This window comes from Delphinus delphis, chromosome 15 (assembly GCF_949987515.2).
Source record: "Delphinus delphis chromosome 15, mDelDel1.2, whole genome shotgun sequence".
Taxonomy (NCBI): Eukaryota; Metazoa; Chordata; class Mammalia; order Artiodactyla; family Delphinidae; genus Delphinus; species Delphinus delphis.
The window spans coordinates 65,114,031-65,141,420 of record NC_082697.1 but is presented as its reverse complement, the minus strand read 5'-3'; the positions used below and the strand labels follow the sequence as shown (position 1 = coordinate 65,141,420).

The 27,390-nt window shown below is 48.5% G+C and overlaps 2 protein-coding genes across 4 annotated transcripts in view; one reads left to right on the top strand and one right to left on the bottom strand.

Moving 5' to 3' along the window:
• Positions 1-9,727, bottom strand: part of IQCK (IQ motif containing K) — a 126,189-nt gene extending 116,462 nt beyond the window's left edge. For all 3 annotated transcript variants that reach the window (XM_060031847.1, XM_060031846.1, XM_060031848.1), the window contains exons 1-2: positions 9,524-9,727; positions 278-342 (exon numbers count right to left, since the gene is read on the bottom strand). In XM_060031847.1, the coding sequence (XP_059887830.1) occupies positions 278-342; positions 9,524-9,707 (249 nt within the window). In that variant the 5' untranslated portion in view covers positions 9,708-9,727. The remainder of the gene's footprint in view (positions 1-277; positions 343-9,523) is intronic.
• Positions 9,728-9,782: 55 nt separating this feature from the next.
• On the top strand, positions 9,783-27,191 carry KNOP1 (lysine rich nucleolar protein 1). The gene is made up of 5 exons (XM_060031841.1): positions 9,783-9,856; positions 12,629-13,536; positions 15,586-15,654; positions 20,608-20,685; positions 22,994-27,191. The coding sequence occupies exons 2-5, from the start codon at positions 12,631-12,633 to the stop codon at positions 23,303-23,305; spliced, it is 1,365 nt and encodes a 454-aa protein (XP_059887824.1). The 5' UTR covers positions 9,783-9,856; positions 12,629-12,630; the 3' UTR covers positions 23,306-27,191.
• Positions 27,192-27,390: the final 199 nt, after the last annotated feature.

The window sequence follows — 27,390 nt, the reverse complement described above, 5'->3', positions numbered from 1 at the left end:
CTCATTTGAGCCCTACAAAGGCCCTGTGAGTTAGTCAAGGATTATCTGCTCCATTTAACAGATGCAGAAACTGAGGCTCAAAGTGGTTGTGTGATGTCCTTTAAGTCACATCATTAGCAGCAGAGGTATGACTGGCCCTGGTTCTGGTTCTGGTTCTGGTTCCAGTGCCTTTCCTTTCCCCCTCCCTGATTCATGACAGTGTCTGATGCTCACCAGTCATCAGTGCTGTTTTCGTGTCAGAACCTTTCAGTAAGGTTGGGGCCCGGGTGATACTCACAGTGACAACAGCTTCTTGTTTGGCTTTATATCCTTCTGGAAAGGGAGGCAGCTCAGCTTCATACTCTGAAGGGAGTGGGGGGGAAAAAAAACCCTCAATTCCATACTTCATTACAGCTTGTGGATAATTCCCTTTCCTCTGAATAAAATCTCCTTAAATTTTATTTTGGTTGGTGGTTTTCAAAAATGAAAAAACAATTGGCCATTACAGGGTGTTTATTTAAAATGGGTAAGAGATGATTCTTCTCTTGCATGAAAGACTCCAGGCTTTATGTAAGAGTTTGAGACTCTTCCCAAGAAGGTAGATTTAGATCTTGCCCACCAAATTATAACTACAAGGGATAAAAAGAGGAAGAAAATGAGGAGGGTGGCTAAGGGAAGACACCAATAGCATACAGGAAGGAGAGGGGAGAAAAAGAAGAAGAGAATGTTACGTATAGGGGGGCAGAATAAAAGAGACAGAGGCAAGATGAGCCATCTCAGGCAGACGTGGGGATGGGCGTGAAGTTAAGGCTGCCACATTGGGGTATACGGCTGGAAAAGCAATCCCGTAAACCCTTGCTAGTCGAAGCATTGCCCACGGACCAGCAGCATCGGCATCCCTGGGGAGTTAGAAATGCAACATCTCAAGCCCCACCCCAGATCTGCTGAATCTGAATCTGCATTTTAACGAGACCCCCAGGTAACCTGCATGCAATTAAAATTGGAGAGGTTCTACTGTAAGCTCCAGTAAGTTTCCATCTTGGCTGTACATTATAATTACCCGGGAGATTTTTGAAAATGCTAATGTCTTGGCCCGACCCCAGAAATTTTGATTCAATAGGTCTGGGGCAAGAGGCTGGGAATCAATATTTTAAGTCCTCCAGCTGATTCTAACATGCAGTGAGTTGGAGAACAATTGCCAGGTTTCAAGACTGATCACTGTCAACCTGCTGGGGAGCTTAATGCAAAGAATATTCCACATAAGTTCTACAGCGTAACAACAACTATTGCTGAGAGACAGAAAGAAAATGCCCATGACTATATTGGTTACACCCCTAAGAGAAAGACTGGTAAAAATATTTCCGGAAAGGTCAATGTTTCAAAGGCAATTGTATAGTTGCTTTGCAGTGATGAGGGAAAACAAAGTTTCTGGGTGAGATGGGGTTGATGCATTTGTACTGGAGGCAAGTTTTATTCCATTACCTCGTTCCTTATCAGGTGGTAGAGCAATTCTCAACTTTTTTTTCAATTCCTACGTATCAGGTTGGGGACTAGTATGTCAGGATGCAGGTTTTAAGCAATTTTGATTCCCAATACTAGCTAGAATAGGTTTCTAGTGCTATGTAACAAATTATCACAAACTTAGCAACTTAACACAAATTTATTATCTCACAATTCCCAAGGGTCAGGAGTCTGGGTATGGGTCAGGGTCTCATCAGGCTGAAATCGTGTTGGCCATGGCTGTGATCTCATCTGACGGCTGAGGTCCTCTTCCAAGTTCACTGATTGTTGGTGCGATTCAGTTTCTTGTGGAGGTAGCTCTGAAGTCCACATTTTCTTTTGGGTTGTTATGGGGACTGCTCTCAGCACCAAGAGGCTGGCCGCCCTCAGGTCCAGGCAGCTCACTCTTGGATATTTGCTACTTCAAAGCAACAGTAGTCTCTTCTGCTTGAACCTGTCTGACTTCGTTTAAGGGCTCACCTGATTAGGTCAGGCCCACCTACAATAATCTTCTTAATTTAAAGTCAATTGAGGGAATTCCCTGGTAGTCCAGTGGTTAGGACTGTGAGCTTCCAATGTTGGGGTCCTGGGTTTGGTCCCTGGTCGGGGAATTAAGATCCCACAAGCTGTGCAGTGTGGCCAAAAAACAAAACAAATAAACAAAAAACCTACAGATTCAATTAGAAAAAAAATAATAAAGTCATCTGATTACACACTTTAATTACATCTGAAAAATCCTTTGACAGCAGTGCCTAAATTAGTTTCTGATTGGATAACTGGGAGCTATGTGCACTAGCGGCAGGAATCTTGGGGGCCATCTGAGAATTCTGCCCACCACAGCAACTCTAGCTCTACCACTTTATTCTTTCCTCTCAAGCAAAAATGTAAATTCACCTTCTTCCCCCAACACACTGAGAATCACCAACACGGTGTGATTTGATTACAAAAGCAATACATGCTTATTATGAGAAAAATTCCAAATAATACGGAGATGGCTTATGTAGAATCTAAGTCATACCTAATCCCATTACAACCCATAACCATTGCTGGAACTGGCATAGATTCAACCAAAACTTTTTCAGTGCATTTACTAACATTTGTATATAATTCACAAATACATTCCTTCACTTTAGTTCTCCAAGACCAGCTCAAATCACCCAAGCATAGAACTTGATAACACTGTGTCCTTATTCTGCATAACTCATATTAAGTCTTACCCTTATTTGAAATTTGTAAAAATTAATGAGTATCTCTTCTAAAAGACTGTGTTTTTTTTGGGGGGTGGGATGTGGATGTACCTGGGTCTGTTTGTGCTCACCATCACATTCCCAAAGAATATGGAGCTGAATGAATGTACTTTTTTTTAATTTAAATTTTTTGGCTGCACAGCATGTGGGATCTTAGTTGCCCGACCAGGGATCAAACCCACGTCCCCTGCATTGGAAGTGTGGAGTCTTAATCACGCTTGGACCGCTAGGGAAGTCAGAAGCTGAATGAATGAAGTAATGAATGAATGAACAAAACAAACACTACAGCAAGTTACTTTTGACTCTTTATCAACTCATTCATCCATATTTATTGAGAGTCCACTATATGCCAGAATCCATTCTAGGTGCTGAATCATGGAGCTCGTTCAATGCTGCTACTATATGATGTGCTTCATTTATTTAACCAGTGTACTCTTAGTGGGCTTTTAGGTTGCTTCCAATTTTTCATGATTACAAACAACGCTGTTGTAAGCATCTTTATACATACATCATTGATCAGAAAGGAGGTACTTTTGTAGGATTAACTCTTAGATGTGGAATTGTTCTTTCAAAGAAAAAAATAATTTAAAATTTGGGCCAAATAGCCAAATTTTCCTCCAAAAGGTTTATAATAATTCACACTCCTAATAGTAAGTCTGCCTGTTTCTCTAGGGTATAACTGATCTCATACATATTTAAAATGATACTTTACTTTTATTTATATTTCTTTAATTATGATTTATTTGCCATTTATATTTTTCCCAATGGGAAATTTGATGGAAAATATACAAACTTTTTCATCCTACAACCACAAAAGATATACAGTTATATGATTATGTAGAAGTATGGGAAAATACATTTGCCTCAGGACAATCTGATGTGTTTTTTATTTCAAGCCTCTGTAAGATTTAAGAGAATCTGGCATATTTGAGAATTTGTCACTGTCACCTTGCAATTTCAATTTAAAACATATAATTGATTACAGACTGATGCTTTTTACATTGAAAGCCATATAATTTTGCATGAATTTATTAAGTTTGTAAAGAGTACTGAAGAAAAATTTGCTGGTTTGGCACTAGAAATTCTTAAGAAAATCAGGTATATTAAATTTCCAAAGGTTTACAATCTTTTCGTTACCTAAGCTTGTAAACTGGATTCCAGGTGTCCCCCACTTTTCGAAAGTTTGCTTTACGCACTTCACTTTTACAAAAGACCTATAATAGTACCTGTTTTCGCTAACCAAGAGAAATCCAAAGGGCATTTTTGCTTTAACAGAAAAGGTGAAAAGTGAAAAGAGCGATCAGCGTTTTTTTTGCAGCAAACTGTTACAGAGGAAGTGTGTATTCCGAGCAGTGGAGTGGCACTGCCAAGCTCCTTCCCCTGGAACTACACTCAGCACCTCAGCATCACGCCACCACAGTTTTGAACTGTCTGTGAACATCTGTACTTTTTCTCGATTTATTCTGTGCATCCTTTAGCAAGATGTGTCCTAAGGTAATCGTTTCTTTGCTTTATGCCATTTTGGCTTATGAAAGTTTTCACAGGAACTCTCTACTTTTGGGTAGCAGGGAGAACCTGTAATTGGTTAGGGGAATTTAATGTTATATGCATTTTAAACGAACATTAATCTAAGAACAAGTAAACATAGTTGTTCATTTTATACAACAAAGGCAACATTATGTAAGAGGCAGAGCAGAAAGAACCTATAACCCTGTTGGGGGAACAGAGCCCTTGTGCTCAAATTGGAACCTCCCCGCCACCATGCTCCAGGCACGTGAGGTGATGAAATGTCTTTATTGCTCAGGCCACTGTTAGTTGGGTTTTCTGTGATTTGCAGCTGAACATGTTCCTAAATGAAACAGCAATTAAAATGCAGTGTTCACCAACAGTGGCCTATTGGAAAGGGATGAACCAGGAAGATGGAGGCTGGAAGTGAATCTAACGAACACTTAGCCAGCATATACTACGGCAAGGGGATGTACAAGGTGCTGGGGGGACAGATGAAGAAGGCAGAAGAGCTTGTGTCCTGGTGAGGGGATGGACAGGAAGAGCCAGTGGTTATAAGATGTGAAAGTGATGCCGTAGAGGGCTGCACTCAGGAAGCACCAAGGAGGGGCTTCAAAATCAGCGTGAAGAATAACAGAAGGCTTTCCAGAAGAGGGGCCACTTGGGCTGAGTCTTGAAAGATGAAGATGAGAAGGCAGAGATGTTCCAGTAAGAGGCAAAGCTTGTGCAAAGGTGCGGAGGAATGGAACAGTGTGGTGTGCTGGAGGAATAGTTTCTTATGGTTAAAGGTACACAGCACAGGACAGTGATACTATGCCTTGTCCCTTGCCTAGAGAGTGTATTTAAAATGCAGAGCTTAGGGACTCACCCCCAAGGAGTGGGGTGAATCATCACACCACAGGAATCTGCACTTTAGCAAGTATCTGGGATATTGTGATGTGGGAGCTCCAGGTCTACACTTTAGGCACACTGCTATGTCGCTTAAGGGCTTGAACTTGAGTGTCACACACGAGTTGCAGTCCGGTTCTACCACTTACTTTGGACAAGTTTCCAAAGCTCTCTATGCCTCAATTTCCTTATCTGTTTAAACCACCAAGTTACTGAGAGGTTTAAACAAGAAGAAAAGCAAGCACCTAGCACAGTGCCTGGCACATAAAGGGCAGCTCAATAAATGTTAGCCATTAGGATGATTTGGACAAATGGTAGGCGATGAATCTAAAAAAAAGAGACAGAGACCAAATCATTAAAGGGCTTAGGTGTTAAGCTAAGAAGTTTATGTTTACCATGAAAGCTGTAAAAATCATTGTAGGTCATGGCATGATGTGATCAGATTTGAATTTGAGAGAGGTTCCTGTAGAAGACAGTCTGGAAGGAAGCCTTCCCCAACTAAAAAGCTACAGCAGCAATCCAAACAGGGAGTGGTTAGGGCCATGAGAACTAGGGGCTGAGGAGTTGGGGGTTACAGGAGACGTTGAGCCGGTAGGATCTATAGGAATTGTAGAATGAATGTAGGGAGAGTAATTGTTGGTGTTTAGAACAGTGCCTGGGGTCATGCCTGGTCTAGCAGTTAAAATAACTCCCAGCACTGGTAGATATGATGATTCATGCATGAGAATGATTTCACTGGAGCCATGAAGTAGGAGCTCATGGGTTGATAAGGGAATGGGAATGACAGTGGTGAGAACACGAGTTCTTTCCAGAAGCTTGGCTAGAGAGGGTACGAGGGATAGACAAGAGCTAGATGACAGGGGTCAAGGGAGAGGTTTTCCCCAAGATGACTGACTAGAGGATGCTTAGACGGAAAAGCCAGTAGAGAAGTTAAAGATGTTGGAGAGGTGAGTTATAGAGCAGGATCCTGGTATAGCGAGAGGACGGCACCAAAGCACAGATGCAGGGCTGAGCTGTGTGGGTAGCGGGATAAATACTTCTTCCATACGAGCAGATGCAAATATGTTTGTTGGTATCAGGAAGCTGGAGGATTCCCTCCCCACTCTTGATCACCTGACTATTCTCAGTGAATGCCTCCTCCATCTGCCAAGTGGTATCACGCCAAGTCAGAGGAGTGGAGTAAAAACTTGGGACTAGTAGAAGCAGGCAAAGGGAGAAGGCACTTATGGATGTTGACCGATAAACACTGCTGAGAGCCACCTGGTGTCACTTTTCTCCAGCTGTGCTGGGGGAACAAGCATTGACTCAGAACTGGACCATGTTGTTATCTGGCAGGTGGGAAGAAGGGACCTGACTTCACAACAGCACTGAGCGCTGATGCCAGAGACTAGTGTTTGGAGTGATGAACCAACGGCAATAATAAGGATGCCGATGGCAGTAATAGCAGCAATATCAGAATAAAAGACTGTAAGCTCCAAATACTTTGAATCAGTCCTGGTTAAAACCATAGTTAAAAATCATTGTCATAAGCAACTACAAGACTTAATTAGAAGCCTTGGCAGGAAAGACGTTTATTGATACTAATACAGGTGCTTTTGAGAATAAAAAGCCCTAGGTTAGTTATCACTGGAAAGATGAGAAAACTGAAGAACATTCACAAGTAAGTCATCATACGCGTGCACGCGCGCGCGCACACACACACACACACACACACACACACACAGAGCACTAGCCAGGCAGAATAAAGGTCTTAATAATATCTATTCTGTATCTCATTTTCCTGAAATTGAGTTTCTGGTAGGTCTGTTTGCTGTGATAATTTGCTTTTTAAATGGAAATATCCTAAAAGAATATAATACTTAACCTCAAACACAGGATTATTACAAAGCCTATTTTTCATGTTTCTGTGAGAAACTGAATTTACTACGTTTGTTATAGAAAACCGCATTTGTTAGAATGTTTGTTTTAAGAAACTGGGTCTATCATCCAGGTTATAATAATCATTACAGCGCCTGTGTGTATAAATTCACCATCTCTGACATCATTAACTTCATTTTGTAACTCTATCACTTTGTAAGTGGCATCAATTCACTTGCTTTTCAGAGCAACAAAACCCTTTGTCTTTGCTTTCTCCCTACAGGCCTGTTTGAGAAAAATAAACTCCATGATTCTAAAACAAAGGCAAAGCATGTTTCTTTGTCAACAATAATGAACATTTATTGAGCACTTTCTAAATGCCAGGCTCTGTGCAAGCACCTTTGCATACATTATCTTATTCCAGCCTCACAACAGCCCTGTGAGGTAGGTACAAGGATTATCCCCTCTTAGAGATGAGGTTGAGCAGCTTCCTCGACAAAACACTACTAGTCAATTGTATTATGAAGAGCTGTTTGGCCTGGAGAAGTGAAAGCTCTGGGGAAAAGACAGCCACAATAACAACCTTCTATTTGGGTGTTTTCATAATGGTAGAGTGACTAGCAACTTGGATCATAGCACCAGGAGGGTAAGGAGCAAAGGGTAGAAGTTACAAGGAGAACATTCAAGATGAAAAAGGTTTTTCTAGGTATAATGCAATACAGGAGAAGGAATTCAAGCACTGGGTAGAAGTTGAAATAGATGGCCTTCCAGGGCATCTATCAACTCTGAGTCCATTATTCTCTTCTTCCTTTGTATTTTCCACTTCTCTCAACTCACGGCTCTCTCTCCCTCTACCTAGTCCCATATACTGGTACATTCAGTCTCTCCTCCATTCAACAAACATTTACTGACCTGCACTGTCCAATACAGTGGTCACTAGTCACATGTAGCTGTGTAAGTTTATTAGAACTTATTAGAAGTAAAACAAAAAATTCAGTTATAAAATTGCATTAATCACATTTCAAGTGCTCAATACCCATATGTGGCTAGTGGCTACCATATTTGAAAGTTCTATTGGACAGCGCTGTTTCAGACAGTTGAAGTAATGATGGTAGGCACAAGAATGAAAAATCCGAGTTCCTGACCTCAAGGAGTTTACAATCTTAGGGAGGAAAAAAAACACCCAGCATTATTAAGAGCAACATACACTGAGCTCTTGGTGTAAATCGGGCATTTGCTAAGCCCTTTCTGAAGTGCCCCTTTAGCTGCATCCTCCTAACACCTTGAAATAGGTGCCATTATTATGCTCACTTTACCGAGGATAAGTAACATATGGGTATACCTTGTTTTATTGTGCGTCACTGTATTGCACTTAGAAGGTATTGAGTTTTTTACAGATTGAAGGGTTTGTGGCAACTCCGCATCAAGCAAGTCTATTAGTGCCCTTTTCCCAACAGCATTTGCTCATTTTGTGTCTGTGTCACATTTTGGACATTCCCAAAATATTTCAAACTTTTCCATTATTATTACACTTGTCATGGTGAACTGTGCTGTTTGAGATTAGTATTGCAAAAAGACTACAACCCACTGAATGCTCAGATGATGGTTAGCATTTTTTAGCAATTAAGTATTTTTATTTATTTATTTATTTATTTTTGACCACACTGCAGGGCTTGTGGAATCAGGATTAAACCCGGGCCCTCAGGGCCCTGGGCAGTGAAAGCACGGAGTCCTAACCATTGGACAGCCAAGGAATTCCCCAACAATAAAGTATCTTTAAGCTAAGGCATATACAGTGTTTTTTAGACATAATGCTATCGTGCACTTAATAGACTGCAGTATTGTGTAAACATAACTTTTATATGCACTAGGAAACCAAAAAATTCCTGTGAGTCGCTTTATTGCTGTGGTCTGAAACACAACCTGCAACATCTCGGAGGTATGCCTAACCTGTCCAACGTATGTGAGGAGTACTGCGGGACCTCATGATCAAGGGTACCTGTAGGCCCACAAAAGAAGGTGAACTAAACAAACTCCACTTACGAATTTTAAGGAAGGCTAAGAAGAAGAGGATTAAAGCCAAATCTGTCTAGACCAGGCTTGCTCAACGCGTGGGCCACAGATTATCTACATCAAAATTACCTGGGGTGCTCGTTCAAAGTGCAGATCCCCTACACCCCATTAGGAGCCCTGTGGGCGGGGCCTGGAAACCTATGTTTTAAACAAGCTCCCCATCTCCGTCCCAGCGATTCTTTCCTGTTCACTAAATGAGATTTGAGCACCACTGGCCCACACCAGCTGGTCCCCTTTATTCCGCCTTCCCCTGCCTTCGACCTGACTATGGATGCAGGCTGGAGGCTGCGCTGACTAACCTCGGGCAAGCCTCTCAGAGCCTCTGTTTCCCCTACGTAACATGGGGAGCCCGGCGGGCCCGCTGCCAGGAGGCCTCGCGCGTCAGCCGCCGGACGCACCTTAGGCGCCCAGGAAGCGCCGGCCCCACCTGGCCGCCCAAGTCCCGCCCCTCTCGGCCGGCCCGGGCTGCCTACCTTCGCAGATCTGCTCCCACAGGTTCTTGCCGGGCAGCTCCGCAACCTGTCCCGGCGAGACGCGCAGATCCAGGGACACGGGAGACACGACGGGCCCTGGCGTCCTGGCGGTGATGCACGACTCAGTTGAAAGCCCCCGTTCCAAGCGCTGAGAGACACCGCTCACCTGTCCCGGAGCCGCCATGGCTGCAGTTTCCACGGCAACCGCGCTCCCCGCTAGGCCTCGACCCGGAAGTAAACGCATCTTGCGGGGGCGGGCCAGCGAGTCGAGATTGACTTCCGGGTCACGGCGGAGTGGGCTCTCACGTGGAGGCGGGGAAGTTTGGCCTTCGGGTGAGTGAGGAGGGCGCCTACCGGGCAGGACGGAGCTGGGGCTGGAGACTGGGCCTGGGGACTTGCGCGGAGAACCGAGGGACTGGAGGGCGACCCGCACCCTCAGATTCAAGTTCCCCCCCGTCGCCGGTGTGCGCTCGCCCCGGCCTGAGGCCGCAGTCTCCAGCAAGTTCTCCCGCCTTGGAGCTGGGCCCGGGACCCGGCGTAATCCCTCCTTCTGTGTTGGTGCGGAAGCCTTGGCGCGGTAGAGCCTTTGAGGAGGCAGTTTCGCCTCCCGGCTCTTTTGCTTCCTGCTAGTGAGCCTGCGGTGGGAGTGGGGTGTTGGTGCCATTATGCGGAGAGCACAGGCTCTGAAGTTATGCGGGCTGGTTTCGAATCCCTGTTTTACCCCTTGCTGGCTTTGGGACACAGGGCAATTAAATTAAAAGCTTCCAAGTCTCAGTTTTCACGTCTCTGAGATGGGTTACACACACCGAGCCTCACGAGGCTACCGCGAGACTTTAAAAAGCGCTTTTGGAGAAAGCATTTGCGTTCGCAGGAGAAGCTGTAAGGTTCATTTTCCCTTTTCCTTGAAGGAATGAATACATTTAGGGTCTCAGGTTTGAAGAGAAGGATCTTCAGTGCTAAAGAGGAGGATGCTACAGTGATTTGAACGGCGGAGATGGGGAGAGAAGGGGATTAAGTTGGGGACAGCCTTCCCTTGGCTTCTTTGTTCTTGTTCGATCTCTAGACCACTCCTCCATTTGAGGCACCCTTGGCGCCCTTGACTCCACCCTCTCCACGTCTGCACCTTGTCCCTCTCTTTTGCAGGCCCCTCTTCCTCAGCCCACCCATTTAAACGTTAGTATTCCTTAAGGTTCTGTCTCAGGCTCGTTCTGTTCAAGGCTTACTTACCATCCATATATTCCTAAATTTACGTCACCCATGTCAGCCCAGTCACCTCAGCCTCATCCACCTGTCCACCAACATCTCCACATGGCTATCTCAAGGCATCTGTTCCAACCAGCCTGTCTCCTTCAGCCCTCGCTGCCCTCGCCTCCCCCGCTACCACCCCACCTCAGTTTCTTTGTCTTAGGGACTAGCACCGGCATCCTGCACTTGCCAAGCTGGAAACCTCTGTCCTTCAGAAACTTTCCTGACAACTGCTAGGCCAGATTAGATGACCTCTCTTACCCTGACCTTACCACTGTGCTTGCTTTTATCACCTGTATCATTAACACACGTCTTTCCCACCCACACCTACCTGCTTCTTGATGGCAGAGTCATCTCTTTTTCACCTCTGTGTCTCTAGCATTCCTTCCTTCGTTCAGTGAGTATTTATTGAGCACCCACTCTGTGCCAGGTATAGAGCTGGGCCCTGGGAATACAGCAGAAAACCAGACAGGCAGGAGTAAGCGAGCGAGTGTTCCTTTCAATTGTGAGTGAACTTGAGCTACAGCTCTGGCCTAGCCTGGCATTTTGAAGCAGCTAAGAGGCAGGTCCAGTATGGACCCTCTGGGCTCTGAAGAAAGCTGCAGGATGGAGAAGCTCCCTGGCCTTTCCTGCCCACTGTCCAAAGCTCCTGTGAGAGGCCGTTTGTTTCTGGATTCCTTGAGTGGCACCATGTCATCTATCATCTAGTCCAGGGAGCAGGAACTGGGCTGGTGACTGGTGTGAGAGACGTAGTACGACTGGAAGCTGAAATGTACTTGAGGACCCAACCCCTTCTCATGGAAGCTGAAATGTACTTGACCCCCACCCAGCCCTGCCAAAGGAGAAAAAAAAAAAAAAAAGCTGAGTGTTCAAGGTTGCTCTATGTTTTCTCCAATCATTAAATGTTGGCAGTTTATTTGAAAAATTAAAAACAGTGAAACAGGCTTGTATGCTGGATGTGGCCCCACTCCCCCTCCCCTCCCCTCCCCCTCCTCCCTCCCCTCCCCCCTCCCCCACTAGCCTCTGATCTGATCTGGTTCAGTGCCTCTTTTATGGATAGGAAAACTCAGGCCCGGAGAAGCCAGTGCTGTGTGGCAAGAGTATGTGAGTCACCATTTGAATGCAGGCGTCCTCAGCCCCAGCTGGGGCTCCTCACCATACCTTGCTGCTGCTCTCATTACTAGCCACATGGGAAGGTAATTAGAAGAGTAAGTCACCCTCGGTGCAGGCGGGGGCAGTTAATTTCCAGACGCAAAGCTGAAGCGCTCTTTAGATGAAGCAAGGGAATGGATTAATTGTGTCACAGTTGCTGCCTCTGGTGACAGTCAGCAAGAGGAGCTGACCTCAGGATTTCTGTCCCCTTCGTCCTGTAAAAGGTAAGCCCTGGGGGCCGTGCCTGGCCTGTGGCTTGAGTGCAGTTGTGCCCTCAGTGGCTGGCACAGGGTACGTTTCTGGAGAGAAGAGTAGGCTTAAGAGGTTTGAGGAAGGGGGTTAGGAAAGGGAGTCAATGATGTACCAAGCACTTTCCATGGATTATCGTTTATTCTTCCCAACAGCTCTTCGAGGAAGGAAGTGTTATCTCCACCCATTTCCAGCTGGGGAAGTTAAGGCCCAGCGAGGGTAGGTGATTGACTTAAGGTGAGGGAGCAGCTTGGGTTTCAACCCGGGGCTGTCAGGATTTAAACTCCATTCTGCTTCTTCGATCATATTTCCCTTTGCTCCACAGGAATCATGCCCGTTTTCCCAGCCCCTAACCTTTCAGACCATCCACTCCAGGAAACGTGACTTTTGGTAATACCTAGTGGAATTGTACTCAGGGTGGCTTGGTATGGGGATAACTTGTACCATTTCTTTTTTCAGGAATGATCACTAAGACTCACAAAGGAGACCTGGGCCTTGGGCTCCCAGAGAAAAAGAAGAAGAAGAAGAAGAAGGTAGTTAAAGAACCAGAGACTCAATACTCGGTTTTAAACAGTGACAGTTATTTTGCGGAGGTTTGTCCCACAAGAGCCACATCACCCTCGAAGAATGTGGTCCAAGAGCAGGCACCCGAAATGCCTCTAATGAAGAAAAAGAAGAAGAAGAAGGGTCACAGCACCGTCTGCGAGGAGCCCCTAGAACCTGAGACCATGTTACGTGCCAGACGGATTGAGCCATCTCCCAGCCCCAGGAAGCAGGCACTTGGTCCATCTGAGTCCCTTGGTAGGGAAAAGAAGAAGAAGAGAAAGTCCGTGTCCCCTGGCTCAAGGGTGAAGACCTCCCCAGACCCCAGGCAGGGCGAGGAGGTGACCAGAGTTGGCAAGAAGCTCAGAAAACACAAGAAGGAGAAGAAGGCGCAGGGAGCTACAGCCTTCTCAGCCAGGGACCCTTGTTTCTGTGAGGCCGGGGACGCTTTGTACACTTGCTCAGCTGGGAAAGGTGGCGTCCCTGAGCAGGCAGCCTCGGGACAGAAACGGAAGCAGGGGAGCCCCAGGGAGCACAACGTGAAGATGAAGAAGAAAAAGAAAACCCACCAGGAGGGAGATACCCCCCTGGGGCACCCTGAGCTCTCCAGGTCTGTGGAGAGCAGCCGTAGGAAAGGAAGTAAAAAGAAGTCAGTCAAAGTTGAAGCTCCGGATTACATCCCAATAGGAGATGACCCCAAGGCCCCTGTGAAGAAGAAAATGAAGTCCAAGAAAAAGGCAGAGCAGACAGACACTGAGGAGCCCGCTCTGAAGAGGAAGAAGAAGAGGCAGGAGAGCAGAGCAGCAGGAGAACCTTGGGAGGAGGTAGGCTTCCTTCAGAAGCACAGTGTTTTGGAGAATAGGGGTGGAAGTTGGGAGTGTGTGTGTGTGTGTGTGTGTGTGTGTGTGCGTGCGCGCGTGCACACACACAGGCACTCAGCGTTTTAGCTGCCAGAGCCCTGATTAAACTGCCTTTAGTCAGAAAAGGGGATTTATCAACACATGTAACTAGAAGGTTTGAGAGCTACTACCTTCAGGTGTAGCTGGATCCAGGTGCTAGTGTAATAGTCTCAATAATACAGGTATCCCTTGCTATCAAAACTTTACCCAAGTTCTCACTATCTGCACTCAGGATCTGGATTAATTAGAATAAGCTTTTCAGATAAATCCCTTTCTTTCTGAACTCTTGCCACTTGCTATCTAAAGCTCAGGAACCAAATAGTTTGAGATAATATGATGTCCATAGCTATCTGCACTCAGGATACACAATTTAGGGATCAAATAGATTTAGATTGCAGGCTATGCCTGTGTGGCTTTCCCTAGCTCTGGACTTTGTATTTTTCCATGCTGGTTTTAATATCAGGTTCCTTCCCACCCCAACCCCGTGGTGAGATGGTCCCAGCAACTCCAGGCTTTCTTCATAGTAGTTAAGCCACCCCCAAAAGGAGAGGGGCGGCCCCTCCAAAACGATTACAGGGAAAGTCCCAGCACTGCTCTCCCAGATCTCAGTTGGGTCACAAACCAGAAGCCCAGATCTGAAGCCAGTGGACAGGGGCTGAGGGTGTCAGTCCCACTGTAACTCCACTGTCTGAAACTGGGGGAGCTGGTTTCTGAGAGGAATACCGGGGCCCTGTTACCAGGAGGAAGGGAGGGGATGGCAGCCTGGTGAAGACGGCAGAGATGTACTCTCCACCCTGACAGGCTTCCTTGCCTGGGGAGGGGAGGGAGGAGGCGGCGGGCTGAGCACTGGGACCTGGCAGGTGATGTGAGCGAACAGAGCCACCCAGGGCTCATCACAGGTGACGCGGGGTACCAGGCAGAGCACACCCGAAGCAAGGACGTGGCAGTTGTCACTGCTGAGGGACTAGGGGAAAGTGGCCAACCTGAATCTTACTGTCAGATGGTCCCACAGGGGCTGAGGCCACTGAGAGAGGGTGGCCCGGGAGAGCGTGGCCCATGCAGGCCCAGCAAGGCTTCTGTGTGGGAGCTGAGACGTGTGAGGGGCTGGGGCCGCCTGTGCCGAGGGAGCGGCAGGTGCAGAGGCCCTGGGAGGAGCAAAGAGGCTGGCGTGACGGGCTCTGGGCCAGCTGGGGTCCCGGCAGCCTGTGGACGCCACAGGGGTCTGGATTTCCATGTAAATGAGATGGGGCCCCTGGAGGGTTCTGGGGAACGGGTGGTGTGGCCCAGTTGAGGTGGTTTTATTATTTTTTAATTGAGATGGCGTTGACATATAACATGATGTAAATTGAGGGTGTACCCGAGCTGCTGTGTGGAATGCACCAGTGCTGGGGGCGGGGAAGCAGAGTTAGAGCCTGTCCTGGTCGTCCAGGCAGGAGAGAAGGTACCGACCAGAACTCCGGAGCTGGGGGGCTGGGGCGGGGTATGGGGGAGAGAACCGGGGGGATTCGGGTTTGCTGCAGGCCCTCAGCCCCACCTCTGCATTCCCTGGCCCTCGCCTGCCCCTCCTCCCCAACTGTCAATGGGGGCCTTGGCCTTTCTCCTCTTGCTGGTTTGGTGTCACCCTGGGAAGTGAGGTGACGCCTGGCGGGAAAGGTTGTGCTCTAGGCCTGAGTCGGGAGACCTGGGTTAGTGTCAGCCCTGTCCCTGAGCTGTGGGGTAACCGCACGATAGTCACTTCATCTCTCTGAGCCTTAGTGCGTCCATCTGTCAGATAGGTCAGGGCCACAGTCTTCAGGACAGAATTGGGGAGAATCGTGGAAGAGAAAGGATGGCAGGTGTTCTGTGGGCGATAGGGGTGGGTGTAGCGCTCCAGTCTTGAGTCTGTTCTGGACTCTGTTGCGATCTCATCCGGCTGGGCTGCCAGGGCAGAGGCCATCGTCCGCTTGAGCCTTACTCCTTCTGCCCTCTTTGCAGGAGCCAGACACGGACTTGGAGGTGGTGTTAGAAAAGAAGGGCAACATGGACGAGGCGCACATAGACCAGGTACGACCGGTCCTCGTCCTCCCAGGCGTCTTCCCTTCCCCAGACGCACACTCGCCTCCCGGCAGGCCACGAAATCCTGATCTCGGAGGCATCAGGGACTCCAAAGGCAACGAGGCCAGCCTCTGCTACCCCTCCAGTGGCGGGGAGCCTGTGGCCTCCCCTCCTCATAACCACTGCAGGGGGAAAAGGGGACATGTCCCTGTGACCTGCAGCCAGGCAGTGGGCACGTGCTCTGCCCGGCCCACGCGTCACCACCTCCTGGCCTCCATTCAGGAGCTTTTTTTTTTTTTTTGTCTTTTGCAACTTTATTTAAATATAATTGACATACAAGAATCTGCACATATTTAAGGTGTACAATTCGATGAGTTTTGACATGTATGCATCCAGGAAACCAGCTAAACAATTAAGATGAACGTACCCGTCATTTCCAAAAGTTTCCTTGTGCCCTTTTGTATTCCATCCCTTCCTTTCCCATCCCCAGGTAGCCACCACTACTCTCTGTCGTAGCTTGCGTTTTCTAGGATTTGTGTATAATTGGGATTATACAGTATGTGCTCTTTTTTAAACTGGCTTCTTTCGCCTAGCGTGATCATTCTGAGATTTGTCTGTACTGTTGCATGTGTCAATAATTTGTTCCTTGTTATTGGCTGTCCAATGTTTCTAGCGTTATTTTGATGTTAAAAACGTTTTAGGGGCTTCCCTGGTGGCGCAGTGGTTGAGAGTCCGCCTGCCAATGCAGGGAACACGGGTTCATGCCCCGATCTGGGAAGATCCCACATGCCGCGGAGCGGCTGGGCCCGTGAGCCATGGCCGCTGGGCCTGCGCGTCCAGAGCCTGTGCTCCGCAGTGGGAGAGGCCACAGCAGTGAGAGGCCTGTGTACCGCAAAAAAAAAAAAAAAAAAAGTTTTAAATTCTCAATTGAATTGCCTAGGCACCTTTGTAAAAAATCAGTTGACCGTGTGTGTGTGTGTGTGTGTGTGTGTGTGTGTGTGTGTGTGTGTGTGTGTGTGTGAGTGTGGTGTCGGTCTATTTTTAGACTCTTGTTGAGTTTCATTGATCTGTATGTCTATCTTTACACTAATACTTCATTGTCTAGATTGTTGTAACTATATAATGTCTTAAATTAGGTAGTATAAGTCTCTAGCATTTGTTCTTTTTTAAGTTGCTTTGGCTAGTTCAGGTCCTTTGCACTTCTGTATAAATTTTAAAATTACCTTGTTGGTTGCTACCAAAAAATGCTGCTGGGATTTTGATTAGGATTGCCTTGAATCTACAGACAAATCTGGGGAGGATTGACATCTTAACAGTATGCAGGCTTCTGATCCATAAACATGGCATCTCTGTCCATTTATTTAGGTCTTTAGTTTCTCTCAGTATTGTTTTGCAGTTTTCAGTGTACAGGTCATGCACGTCTTTTGTCAAATATTCCTTAAGTATTTTATATTTTTGATGCTATTGTAAATAGTATTTCAGTTCAGTTTTTATTGTTGTATATATTGCTAGTATATAGAAATGCAGTTGTTGTACAGGAGCATTAGGAGAAGTTGTTCTCTTGTGGACCAGCTTCTGCTTCTGTCATGCCCAGATCCTGTGTGGGAGCTGGACATTCTAGAATTGGGATATTTTTATGATCCTGGACCCCAAGGCCTATCAGGACAGCATAGTAACCGCATAGGTACAGCCTTGGGCCATTACTAATGAGGTTACTTTGGCAGTCACTGACCCCGGGACCCCCATGTAGGTGGCCGTGAAGACCAAACGAGCCCGAGACCTGTGCTTTGTAAGTGGCAGCCGTTCACCTACCTGCATCCTCACGCTGTGTCAGCCAGTAATTGCTGGACAGAAGCAACAGGGTGTGATGTGGGGACGGCCCATGTCGTGGCCCTGCCGCCTGCCGCTCCAGGAGAGAAACGGAGGAGTGCTTGCAAGGCAGCCGACTACAAGGAGGGGGGCCTACAAGATGCTGCGAGGAAGTTCCTAATGCCTTTGGGGTGTTGGGGGCCTCTCTCCCTGGAGGGGAGGGGCTGAGGTAGTTGGGGTGGAGAGGCTCAGTAGGTTGATGCTGACAGGGCCCAGTCCAGGGCCTGGCACAGAGCACAGGCCCCCCAGAACCAGGGGCTCCCCAGCCTCCTGCAGGTCATTGTCGTTTGGGGACGGGGGCCCGGGCTGCAGTGGCTGGTGGGGAGGATGGAGGTGGGGCCCTGACCCGTCCAGGCCCAGCCCCTGCCCTGGGCGCCTCTCCCAGGTGTCCCGCCGCTCACGGGGGCAAGGCCCACCAGCCACCTCTTTGCTTCTTATGAATTTGTGCCTATTAAATACCTCACGGTTTTAAAGAAAACTTCTGTTTTGGGTGACAGATGATCTCAATGTAAGTGAAGCTTTCTGCCCCAACTCTCCCTTTCTTTTTCTGGTAAAAAGTTCATTGTGTTAAAAAAAAAAAAAATAGTTTGGGGAAAGCAACCTGAAATCCTGCCACCCAGCGGTCTCCAACTTTTTTGGCACCAGGGACCAGCTTCGCGACGGGGAGCAGCAGATGAAGCTTCACTGGCTGCCGCTCACCTCCCGCAGACCAGATGTTGGGGACCCCTGCTACCACCTAATAATCACTGTTAACCCTTGGTTGTTATATCCTTCTAGATCTTTCCTTTGTAACTGTGTATGTGTGATTTTAAAGCAGTGTACAGTCATGCTCTGTATACCGTTCTGTTCACTTTTTTCATTCAGCTGGTGAGCTGCTTTCCGCTTCAGTGAGTGCACATCCACATGTTCCCCGTCAGCAGCATGACTCTGACATAGGAGTATACCATCATTTTCTCTCATCCCTACAGCTGCCCTTTGGATTTGTTTTATGCAGTTTCTTTTTTTTTTTAATGGCTGCGTTGGGTCTTTGTTGCTACGCGCGGACTTTCTCCAGTTGCGGCGTTGCGGTGCGCGGGCTTCTCATTGCAGTGGCTTCTCTTGTTGCGGAGCATGGGCTCTAGGCGCGCGGGCTTCAGTAGTTGTGGCACGTGGGCTTCAATAGCTGTGGCTCGCAGGCTGTAGAGCACAGGCTCAGTAGTTGTGGCTCGCAGGCTCTAGAGCGCAGGCTCAGTAGTTGTGGCACACGGGCTTAGTTGCTCCGCAGCATGTGGGATCTTCCCGGACCAGGGCTCGAACCCATGTCCCCTGCATTGGCAGGCAGATTCTTAACCACTGCGCCACCAGGGAAGTCCTGTTTTATGTAGTTTTGAACTATATGAATGGTCACCTCATTTCAGCCTGTGGTAGATTAGAAGAGAAGAGGAGGGGCCACAAACTGGGAGCAGCTAAAGTCACACCTGAACCCTTGGGCCCTAGAAGCTTCTGTATCAAACCACAGGGTCATTGGTGCGCTGACTGTGGCCTTGAGCCTCTCTGGTAACAGTGTGTGAGGTGTCCCTGCTGTGTGCCGGGGACTCTTTGTCTTACGTTCTGCACCGCAATTCATCGTGGGGCTGGGGGCTTTCTTACACCAACCAGCAATTCCCTGACACCACGCGGTGTCCTGCAGTTCAACTCAGTCTGACGCTGTCTATCTGGAGATACCGTCAGACCGCTCAGGTGAAGGACTCAGTCCCGCCAGACTGCTCCCCACCCCTGTCCCCCGTTCAGACGCCAGTCTTAAGCCAGGTTGTCACCTGTGCTTCTGACCAACCAGCTACAGATCAGAGGTTCCAAAGACCTCCTCCTCAGCTTCAATTAGTTTGCTAGAGTGGCTCACAGAACTCAGAAACATTTTACTCACCAGATTACTGGTTTATTATGAAAGGATATAACTCAGGGACAGCCAGGTGGAAGAGAGGCACAGGGCAGGGTGTGTGGGATGGAGCGTGGAGCTTCCATGCCCTCTCCGAGAGCTCCACTCCTCAAATCTCCAGTGTTCACCAACCCAGAAGCTCTCCGAACCCTGACCTTTTGGGTTTTTGTGGAGACCTCATTACAGAGGCACAGTTGATTAAATCATTGGCCATTTGGTGGCTGAGCTCAATCTCCTCCTCCAGTCCCCTCCCCAGAGGTCAGGACTGAAAGTTCCAACCCTCTCATCGGTGGTTGGTTCTCTTGGCAACCAGCCCCCATCTTCAGGTGCTTACGAAAGTCACCCAATTAACATAACAAAGGACACTTTGATTGTTCCCATCACTTAGGAAATTCCTAGGGATTTTGGAACTCTGTGCCAGGAATGGGGATGAGTTTATATATATATATATTTCTTGTCATATATTTCTTACTATAAACCACAGTATCGCAGTTCTCTGTCTCCCATTTATCCTCCAAGGTAGCTGATATTTCCATCTCTTTGCAGATAAATAGACCACGGTACAGAAAGATTAATTGACTTCCACACAACTAGTTAATGGCAGTGGTAGGATTCAAACCAGCCTGTGCCTGACTCCAGAGCCTGTGTTCTTTCTAGAAGACGATGCTGTCAGCAAGAAAGTTAAATACAATATCTTCTGTACAGGCAGGGCTTTGGGCATGTGTTTTGAGAAAATTTCCACCCAGGTGGCTCTTACAAACAGAAGAGGTTCTAATGCTAAAGGTGGAAAAGCCTCAGTGTCTAGGAAGAGTCATTAATTTATTTATTTATTTGGCCGCACCACTCAGCGCACGGGGTTCCCTGACCAGGGATTGACCCACTCGGGCCCTGGCAGTGAGAGTGCCGAGTCCTAACCACTGGACCGCCAGGGCAGTCCGCTGGAAGATTCATTCTTAAGGAATGGAAAAGAAGGGTGAATGAGGCCTGTATGTTTTAGGCCAAGGGATTGCCCCTTACATGATTAGAGGGTATTTTTGACAGATGCCTCCCCCAGCCTGCAGCAGAACAAAGCTGCCCATCCCCCTCCAGTCCCCCCACCCTACCTCCTCTCTGTCCTGGGTTTGAAGCTCAAAACCGGCGGTCTAATTGCCCTCTTTCCTTTCCTTTCCCTTGCTCAGGTGAGGCGAAAGGCCTTGCAAGAAGAGATCGATCGTGAGTCGGGCAGGACGGAAGCTTCTGACACCAGGAAGCAGACGGTAAGTTTCACGCTGGGCTCCGCGAGGGGTCTCCTCCTCACCTTGCAGGGGCGGGAGACCAAGTCCATCTGGCCCCAAAGCAGCTCCCGCCCGCCAGCCGGCTCCCTGCTCCACAGAGCTCGTCCTGAGCTACTCTCCTTTCTTGGGAAGCGGGTGCTTGCCTCCCTCCTGGAGAGCTGGCTGCTTGAGCTAAGCAGCGTGGACCTTGTCTCTGGCTCTGGACGGGCAGGGTGTCCCAGTCATCAGTCGCTGGGGACACGTGATGGCGAGCTCCTTCCAGCAGTGGGTGGTACCCTGAGAAAGCTGCTGGGACAGGGGCGGGGGCAGAGGTGGCAGGCCTCTGGTCCAGTTGGAATGGGAAATTTCCAAACCAGGCCCCAGGAGGTGGCACGGGAGAGTGTATGGCATGGGGACCGCTAGGTCAGGCTGGAGAGGGACGGGAGGGTGCGGTGGGCAGGGCGGTGGGAACTGCTGGAGCGCATTTATGTGGGGCAGCGGGGACTGGGGTAGAGGAGAGGGCACAGGGGAGAGAAGAGAACTTGTTAATAGACGTGGATTTGGGAGAGGGGGACAGAGGATCCAGATGACGGAAGGACTTGCTTCCTTGTAACGCTGTCTTAAGCTTTCCTAGTGTAGCACAGAAAAGAACAGTTGCTTTGGCTCAAAAGACCTGAGATCAGTTCCTGGCTCTGCCACCATCTATAGTTATGAGACTTTAGCAAGTAACTTCCCTTCTTTGAGCTTCAGTTTCCACACCTGTAAAATGGGACTCATGCTCTGGCCCAGAGGGGTATGGAATGGGGCTTTGTTATGTCATTCCTCTAGTGTCTCCTTTCTCTCCCTCCTCTTGAACTGGGCAGAGCTGATAAGATTCCATGATTGAGTGAGGAAGGCCAGAAACAAGGCAGCGTCATCCAGAGCAGTGGCCCAGAGGCTATACCTGGAGGGACCTGACAGCAGGAGGGTGGTCCGGGGGCATAGGGGCTGGGATCTTCCGGGGATGCTTTAGGTGGCCCTGCCTCCTGGGACCTGGGGCCACTTGGCTGCTGAGGCACATGGTGGGGATTTGAGACCGGGTCCCCTCTCAGTGGGTTGGCAGCTCACAGGACTGGGCAGCCTCTGGCAGCTCTCTCCTCAGACCCAGTGCGGGGCTGTCAGAGGTGCCCTCTCCTTCTAGAAAGTGAAGGCTGGGGAAGCAGTTGTTAGTGCCTGTACTGGGGGCACTGTGAAGCTCGGAGAGCTTGTCACCAGTTCACTCAGGGCAGCTAGCTGTAGCAATGACTGGTTCTTATTGTTCGCCCAAAGCCGACCTAGAAATAAGTGCTAGGCTGGCATTTGGCTCACAGGCGGCGAGTTCCCAGGCGGCACAGAGGTCAGCAATCCTGGTGGGGTGGGGTGGGTAGAGGAGCAGTTTTCGAGGACTTAAAGCGAACCAGGCGTCGGGCTCTGAGCTGTTGGTGTAAAACCTGATTTGAGCCTCAGTGAAGCCCCGTCGGGGGCTGTTACGCCCCCGTTTTATAGATGAGGACATTGAGGCTCAGGGGTTAAGGTACTTTACCCGGGTGACGCAGGCGGGACTCGATCCTGAGTCTTTGAAGTCACAGTCTTCATGGGGAGCTGGGTTTCTGGCCTCGGCCACAGACACGGGAGGGAAGGGAGTCTTCTCTTGGGCCACTGCTCTGAGGGGCTCTCTTGTATTTTCTCAAACATGGCCGACTCGTGCGTGGGTTGTAGAGTGCTCTGGGCAGGAATCGGGACCCCTGAGTTCCTGGGCTAGCTCAGCATCCGACTCATGTGACCCTTCACCTCCCGGGGCCTCCACTCCTTTCCTGCTATGAAGTGCAGCGCTTCTGCGAAGAGAAATGCATTTCAGACTCCCGCTTGCCCTCTCCACCCTCCAAAGGACAGAAACCTTAGGCTGATGGATGAGTAGCCAGCTGGTGAGGTGTGTCGTACTGTCTGCCGTGAATTGGGGGAGAAGGAGTAAGGCAGACGGGCAACTCAGTGTGAAGGGTGGGCTCTGGTGTGGGCCAGACCCAAGATGGAGTTCCAGCAGGGTTACCAAGTAGGCTTGTGCCCCCGGTCCAGCTGCAAACCTCCATTTCTTCATCCGGAGAGTGGGAACCAACAGTGTTCCTCACAGGGCTCTGGTTGGAGTTAAGATGATCCAGCGCTGTGCCTGCGAGCGCTGTGCCTGGCGCGCAGTAAGCCTTTGATCATCTGGGTCCTCCCGGGCAAGGCTGGGGGCTGGGGAAGGGAAGATGCTTCGGAGGCCAGGAAAGTAACCACCTGTTTGCTCTTACCACAGGGAACTCAGTTTGGCCAATGGGATACTGCTGGCTTTGAAAATGAGGAACAGAAACTGAAATTTCTCAAACTCATGGGTGGCTTTAAAAATCTGTCCCCTTCATTCAGTCGCCCCCCTAACACGGTCGGCAGGCCCAACATGGCCCTCAGCAAGAAGGTGGCCGACACCCTGCAGCAGAATCTGCAGCAGGACTACGACCGGGCCATGAGCTGGAAGTACAGCCGGAGGGCGGGCCTCGGCTTCTCCACGGCTCCGGACAGAATCTTTTATATTGACAGGAATGCATCCAAGTCATTCAAGTTTGAAGATTAAACTCTCCTGTCTTGTCCCCAAAACGGTTCTTTTACGCAGATGAAAGCCATAGGACAGTTGTCTCCAATCGAACTCCTGCAGAGATAAAGGACAAGTATGTTGATGTGCTTGGACAAACTGGGGTGAGGGCAGCTCGTTTCAGGAACCAGGAGAACATGGGAGTGGCTGAAACCTGTTTTCTGTGTGAAGCTTCCGTCCCTGTTGAAGACAGTGAGTATCAACAGCAGTAGCTCACACTTGTCTAGGGCTTACTGTGTGCCAGGCACATATGTGTCTCCCTTGCATTAACGTATTTAATCTTCATGATTCTGAAACAGGTGCTATTATTATCCCCATCTTATAGATGAGGAAACAAGTTCAGGAATGAAGTAATAACATTGCTTGGGGTCACCCAACCAGTAAGTGCCAAGTGTACTTTTGTGCCCCAAGACCGATGTCACTGTTCACCACACTGAATGTCCCCTCTAGGGAATTTCACCCAGAATACTCATTGAGGATTAAAATGTCTCCATTGAGGAAACAGAAGCTCAAACAGGAAGCAGGATTAATGTAAACAGGGAGAAGCAAGCTCATTTTCCCTCCCTCTTCTCAGAGTAGCCACAGGCAAAGAGGCGTCTGGATGCCACCAGGCAGATGCGGCTGAGCTTCCTCTGCTGCTGGGAAGTGTGCTTCTAAACCCATCTTGCCTTTTGCGTCTCCTTCCATCCCCAGTGCCAAGCTTGCATTTCATCTTTCTGCTTTAACTGCATTCTGAAGAGGCGCTTTAGAGAGCAGGTGGTTAGTCCTCCACGTGAGCCGAAGGCACATTAATTCCCAGGGACGTGTTTATTGGATTCTTTTCAATCACGAGGAGGAGAATCCCAGGCAACTTCCCTGGAGGAGGTCGACTGCCGGGAGGCACAGACGTGGGGATGACAGGGCGTTGCCTCATCAGCCTGGGATCAGTGTTTCCAAGCCTTGACGCTACAGCCAGCCTCACAAAGCTCCAGGTATAGCCACCCGAGTGACATGTGACCACCTTCTCCGCATTCACCTAGCATTTTGCTTCCCAAAATATCAGTTCTAATTGGGCCTTTTTCACACCACTTGGCTTGAACTCCTGCTACAGACATCCTGTCTCAGGCAGGCCTGGACAGCCAGGAAGTTCAGCCTCTGACGTGGCAGGGAGTCCTGTCCTGTCGTAGGGGGTTGATTCAGCTTCCCATGAAGGAAACGAATGTTTCCTCTCTGCTCCATCATCCTCAGTGTTGGCTTCATCAGGCTGGTGGAAAGATGGCTGTAGCAGTTCCAGGCAGCGTATCAAGACACTAGACCATTACAGAGGAAGAAGAAAAACCTTCTTGTGGTTCAAGGAAACTTCCAGAAGCCCTTTTGTCATAACTCATTGCCCAGCAGTGGGTCACATACCCATTCTTGAGCCAGCCCCTGGCATGTGGAGGGAGACTCTCAGGCCAGTCAGGAAGGAAGACTGAGGTTCGGGTGCTGGTGAGATGAACATGGGTCCACTACTGCCCCATGGGGCAGAGGTGAGGCAGGCCTGCCTGGGCCCTGACCAGCAAGCATCGGCCAGGTCTAGAGTCCTACAAAGTCTGTGTTAGCAGTGATTCAGATGGGCCACTTCCCTCGGAAGGTGAACTTGGCCTTTCATGGATTCCACCTTGAGATGCGTAACGGAAGAGGCCTACACGGTAAGATTCTGCATTTGAGTTAGCTCTTCAGGGCACATCCCATTCCGACAGGGGAATAAATCTTTCCCAGTCTTGATCCACACTACAGGAACTTGCCCAGTGTAAAGGGAACCAACCACTGCTTCTCTAATCGTTTTTATTTTGCTGAGAGATCACACTACAGTTTGGGCCTGCTCGGCTGTCAGGAAGGACTGTGCTCAGCCATCTACCGGGTGCTTCCGCAGAGTGGCTGAGTGATTGTCCCTGACCTATCCCCACAGTGGTAGCTCTCACTAGGGTGTGGTGGTCAGGCCTTTCCCCTCTTGCTGTTCAGTGTCTTCAGTCTGTGTGTGATAGGATTTGACTTTCTAGCTCAGTGTGGCTGAATGAGTTCCACTTGGCTTGGGAAGGTTTATTAAAGTCTGTTCCTGAAGCAGGGTCTAAGCAGAGAAGGCTGGGCAGCCCAGACGGCGAGATGCCAAGTGTCCTCAGATTGAACTTAGCCTTGTCTCGGCTGCTCTCATAGGTGCAGACCACTGTTGCTCTAGTGACAGCTCCTGCCCTGCAGTTAGCTGGGCCTCCGTCCTTTTGTAAATTAAACAACATTGTCTTGAGTCACCTATCTCCCTTTTTCCCCATGTCCTGGGCCCTCCTCAAGCTGTCTGCAAGTTTCTGTGGTATGATTTCCCATGTTGTTCCTCATTTGTTGACTCCATGTAGCACACAGCCTGTCTCCACTGGAACAAGGCGGTTTTTGGATTTTTACTCAGAATCTGGGAGAGATGGGTGGGAGGTCTGGTATTTAAGCACAGCCAAGGTCTTAGCTGAATATGTAACAACCCTGTTCTTGAACTTGTCGGCTGTTTCTCCCTTGGGGGTTGCTCACCGACTGACCCTCCTCCTATGGCAAGGTCCTTCCCTCCTTATAACTGCCTTTATCCAGCCGTTCCCCAGACCTCGTGATACTTAACCACTTTTTTATTCCTTGGGGTGATTCCTGCTCTTTTGCCTTAGCCCACTAGGCCCCTCCCTGAGGCCACCTTTCCGTAACTAGACTGGCCCATCAAAAGTATTTGCCAGATAGACACAGTTCTCCCCTTAAAAATTGTGTGTTCAGCTCTGCAAACTTAGAACTGTTCAGGTTTGTGGTTGGAATAATGCCCCTATGCCTCCCCCGCCCCATCCAAGTCCTAATATTGGAACCTGTTAACATGTTGTGATACAAAACAAAAGGGAGTTTAAGGTAGCAGATGGAATTAAGTTTGCTAATCGGCTGACCTTAATATGATTAGACTGGGCCTACCCAGATAATCCAGGATTAGAAGTAGAAGAGGGGACAGAAGAGTCAAGAGACTTGCAAGAAACACTCAACAAGCTGTCACTAGTTTGAAGATGAAGGGACCACCAGCCAAGGAATGCAGGTGGCCTCTAGAAGCTGGAAAAGGCAAGAAAACTGATTCTCCCCTAGAGCCTCCAGAAGGAATACAGCCCAGCTGACACCTTCACTTTGAAGGTAAGCCCACTAGACTTCAGACCAGTAGAGCTGTAAGGTAGTAAAATTGTGACGTTTTAAGCCACTAAGTTTGTAGTAATTTAAAGCAGCAACAGAAAATTAATACAGGCCTCATGCAGAAGTTTTTCTACTTTCACCTTATATCCTAAAATTTTTTTATTTTTTTTGTGTTGTTGGTTCATCATCCTTCATGTAGTAGCAGTAGTAGACTTCACCTCGTGTAGGCCATGGCTACACAGACTGGCTAATTGATTTAGTAACAGGCTGAGGAAACCACACAAGAACATAGTAAATCTAAGCTTCCGCCTGGGCCAGGTAACATATGGTTCAGAGGCTGCTTTGGTGTAACGGATACCTGACCGAACGTGAAAGTCCCAAGTCCAGGTTAATGGAAGAGCATTAGGAATTCACTGACTCAGGCTTGGGCGCTAATGCTGTCTGATGTGTACAGCCTCAACGTAGATGACTTAAAAGTGCATAATTTGTAAATTTGCCGATTGATTTTCATTTGAATAGTATCATATAGTAAAAGTGGTATAGGAAGTAATTTTAATGAAAATAATTTTGTGAAATAAAGGCTACTTGGGAACATTTGAGCAATACCACTGTGCTTTCTGAATGTCTGTTATGTTCAGTTGCGGTCCATTCTTCAGTACACGCTGTTCCTTAACGGAGGCCGTTTTCTCGTGGGGTTCACTATTAAGCCAGCCGGAAAATCCATAGCATATTCTTGGTCCCAAGCTATTCAATTAAAACATGAGTTTATGTAAATTAAAAAAAAATTATTTTAGCTACTTTTACTGTGTGAACTGTAATCAGGCTTTTCACAGAGTAGAGGTAAAATGTAGTCTATCTACATTCAGTGTATACCTTCCAAAAGTACAGTAGTTAGTTTGGGGGCACTT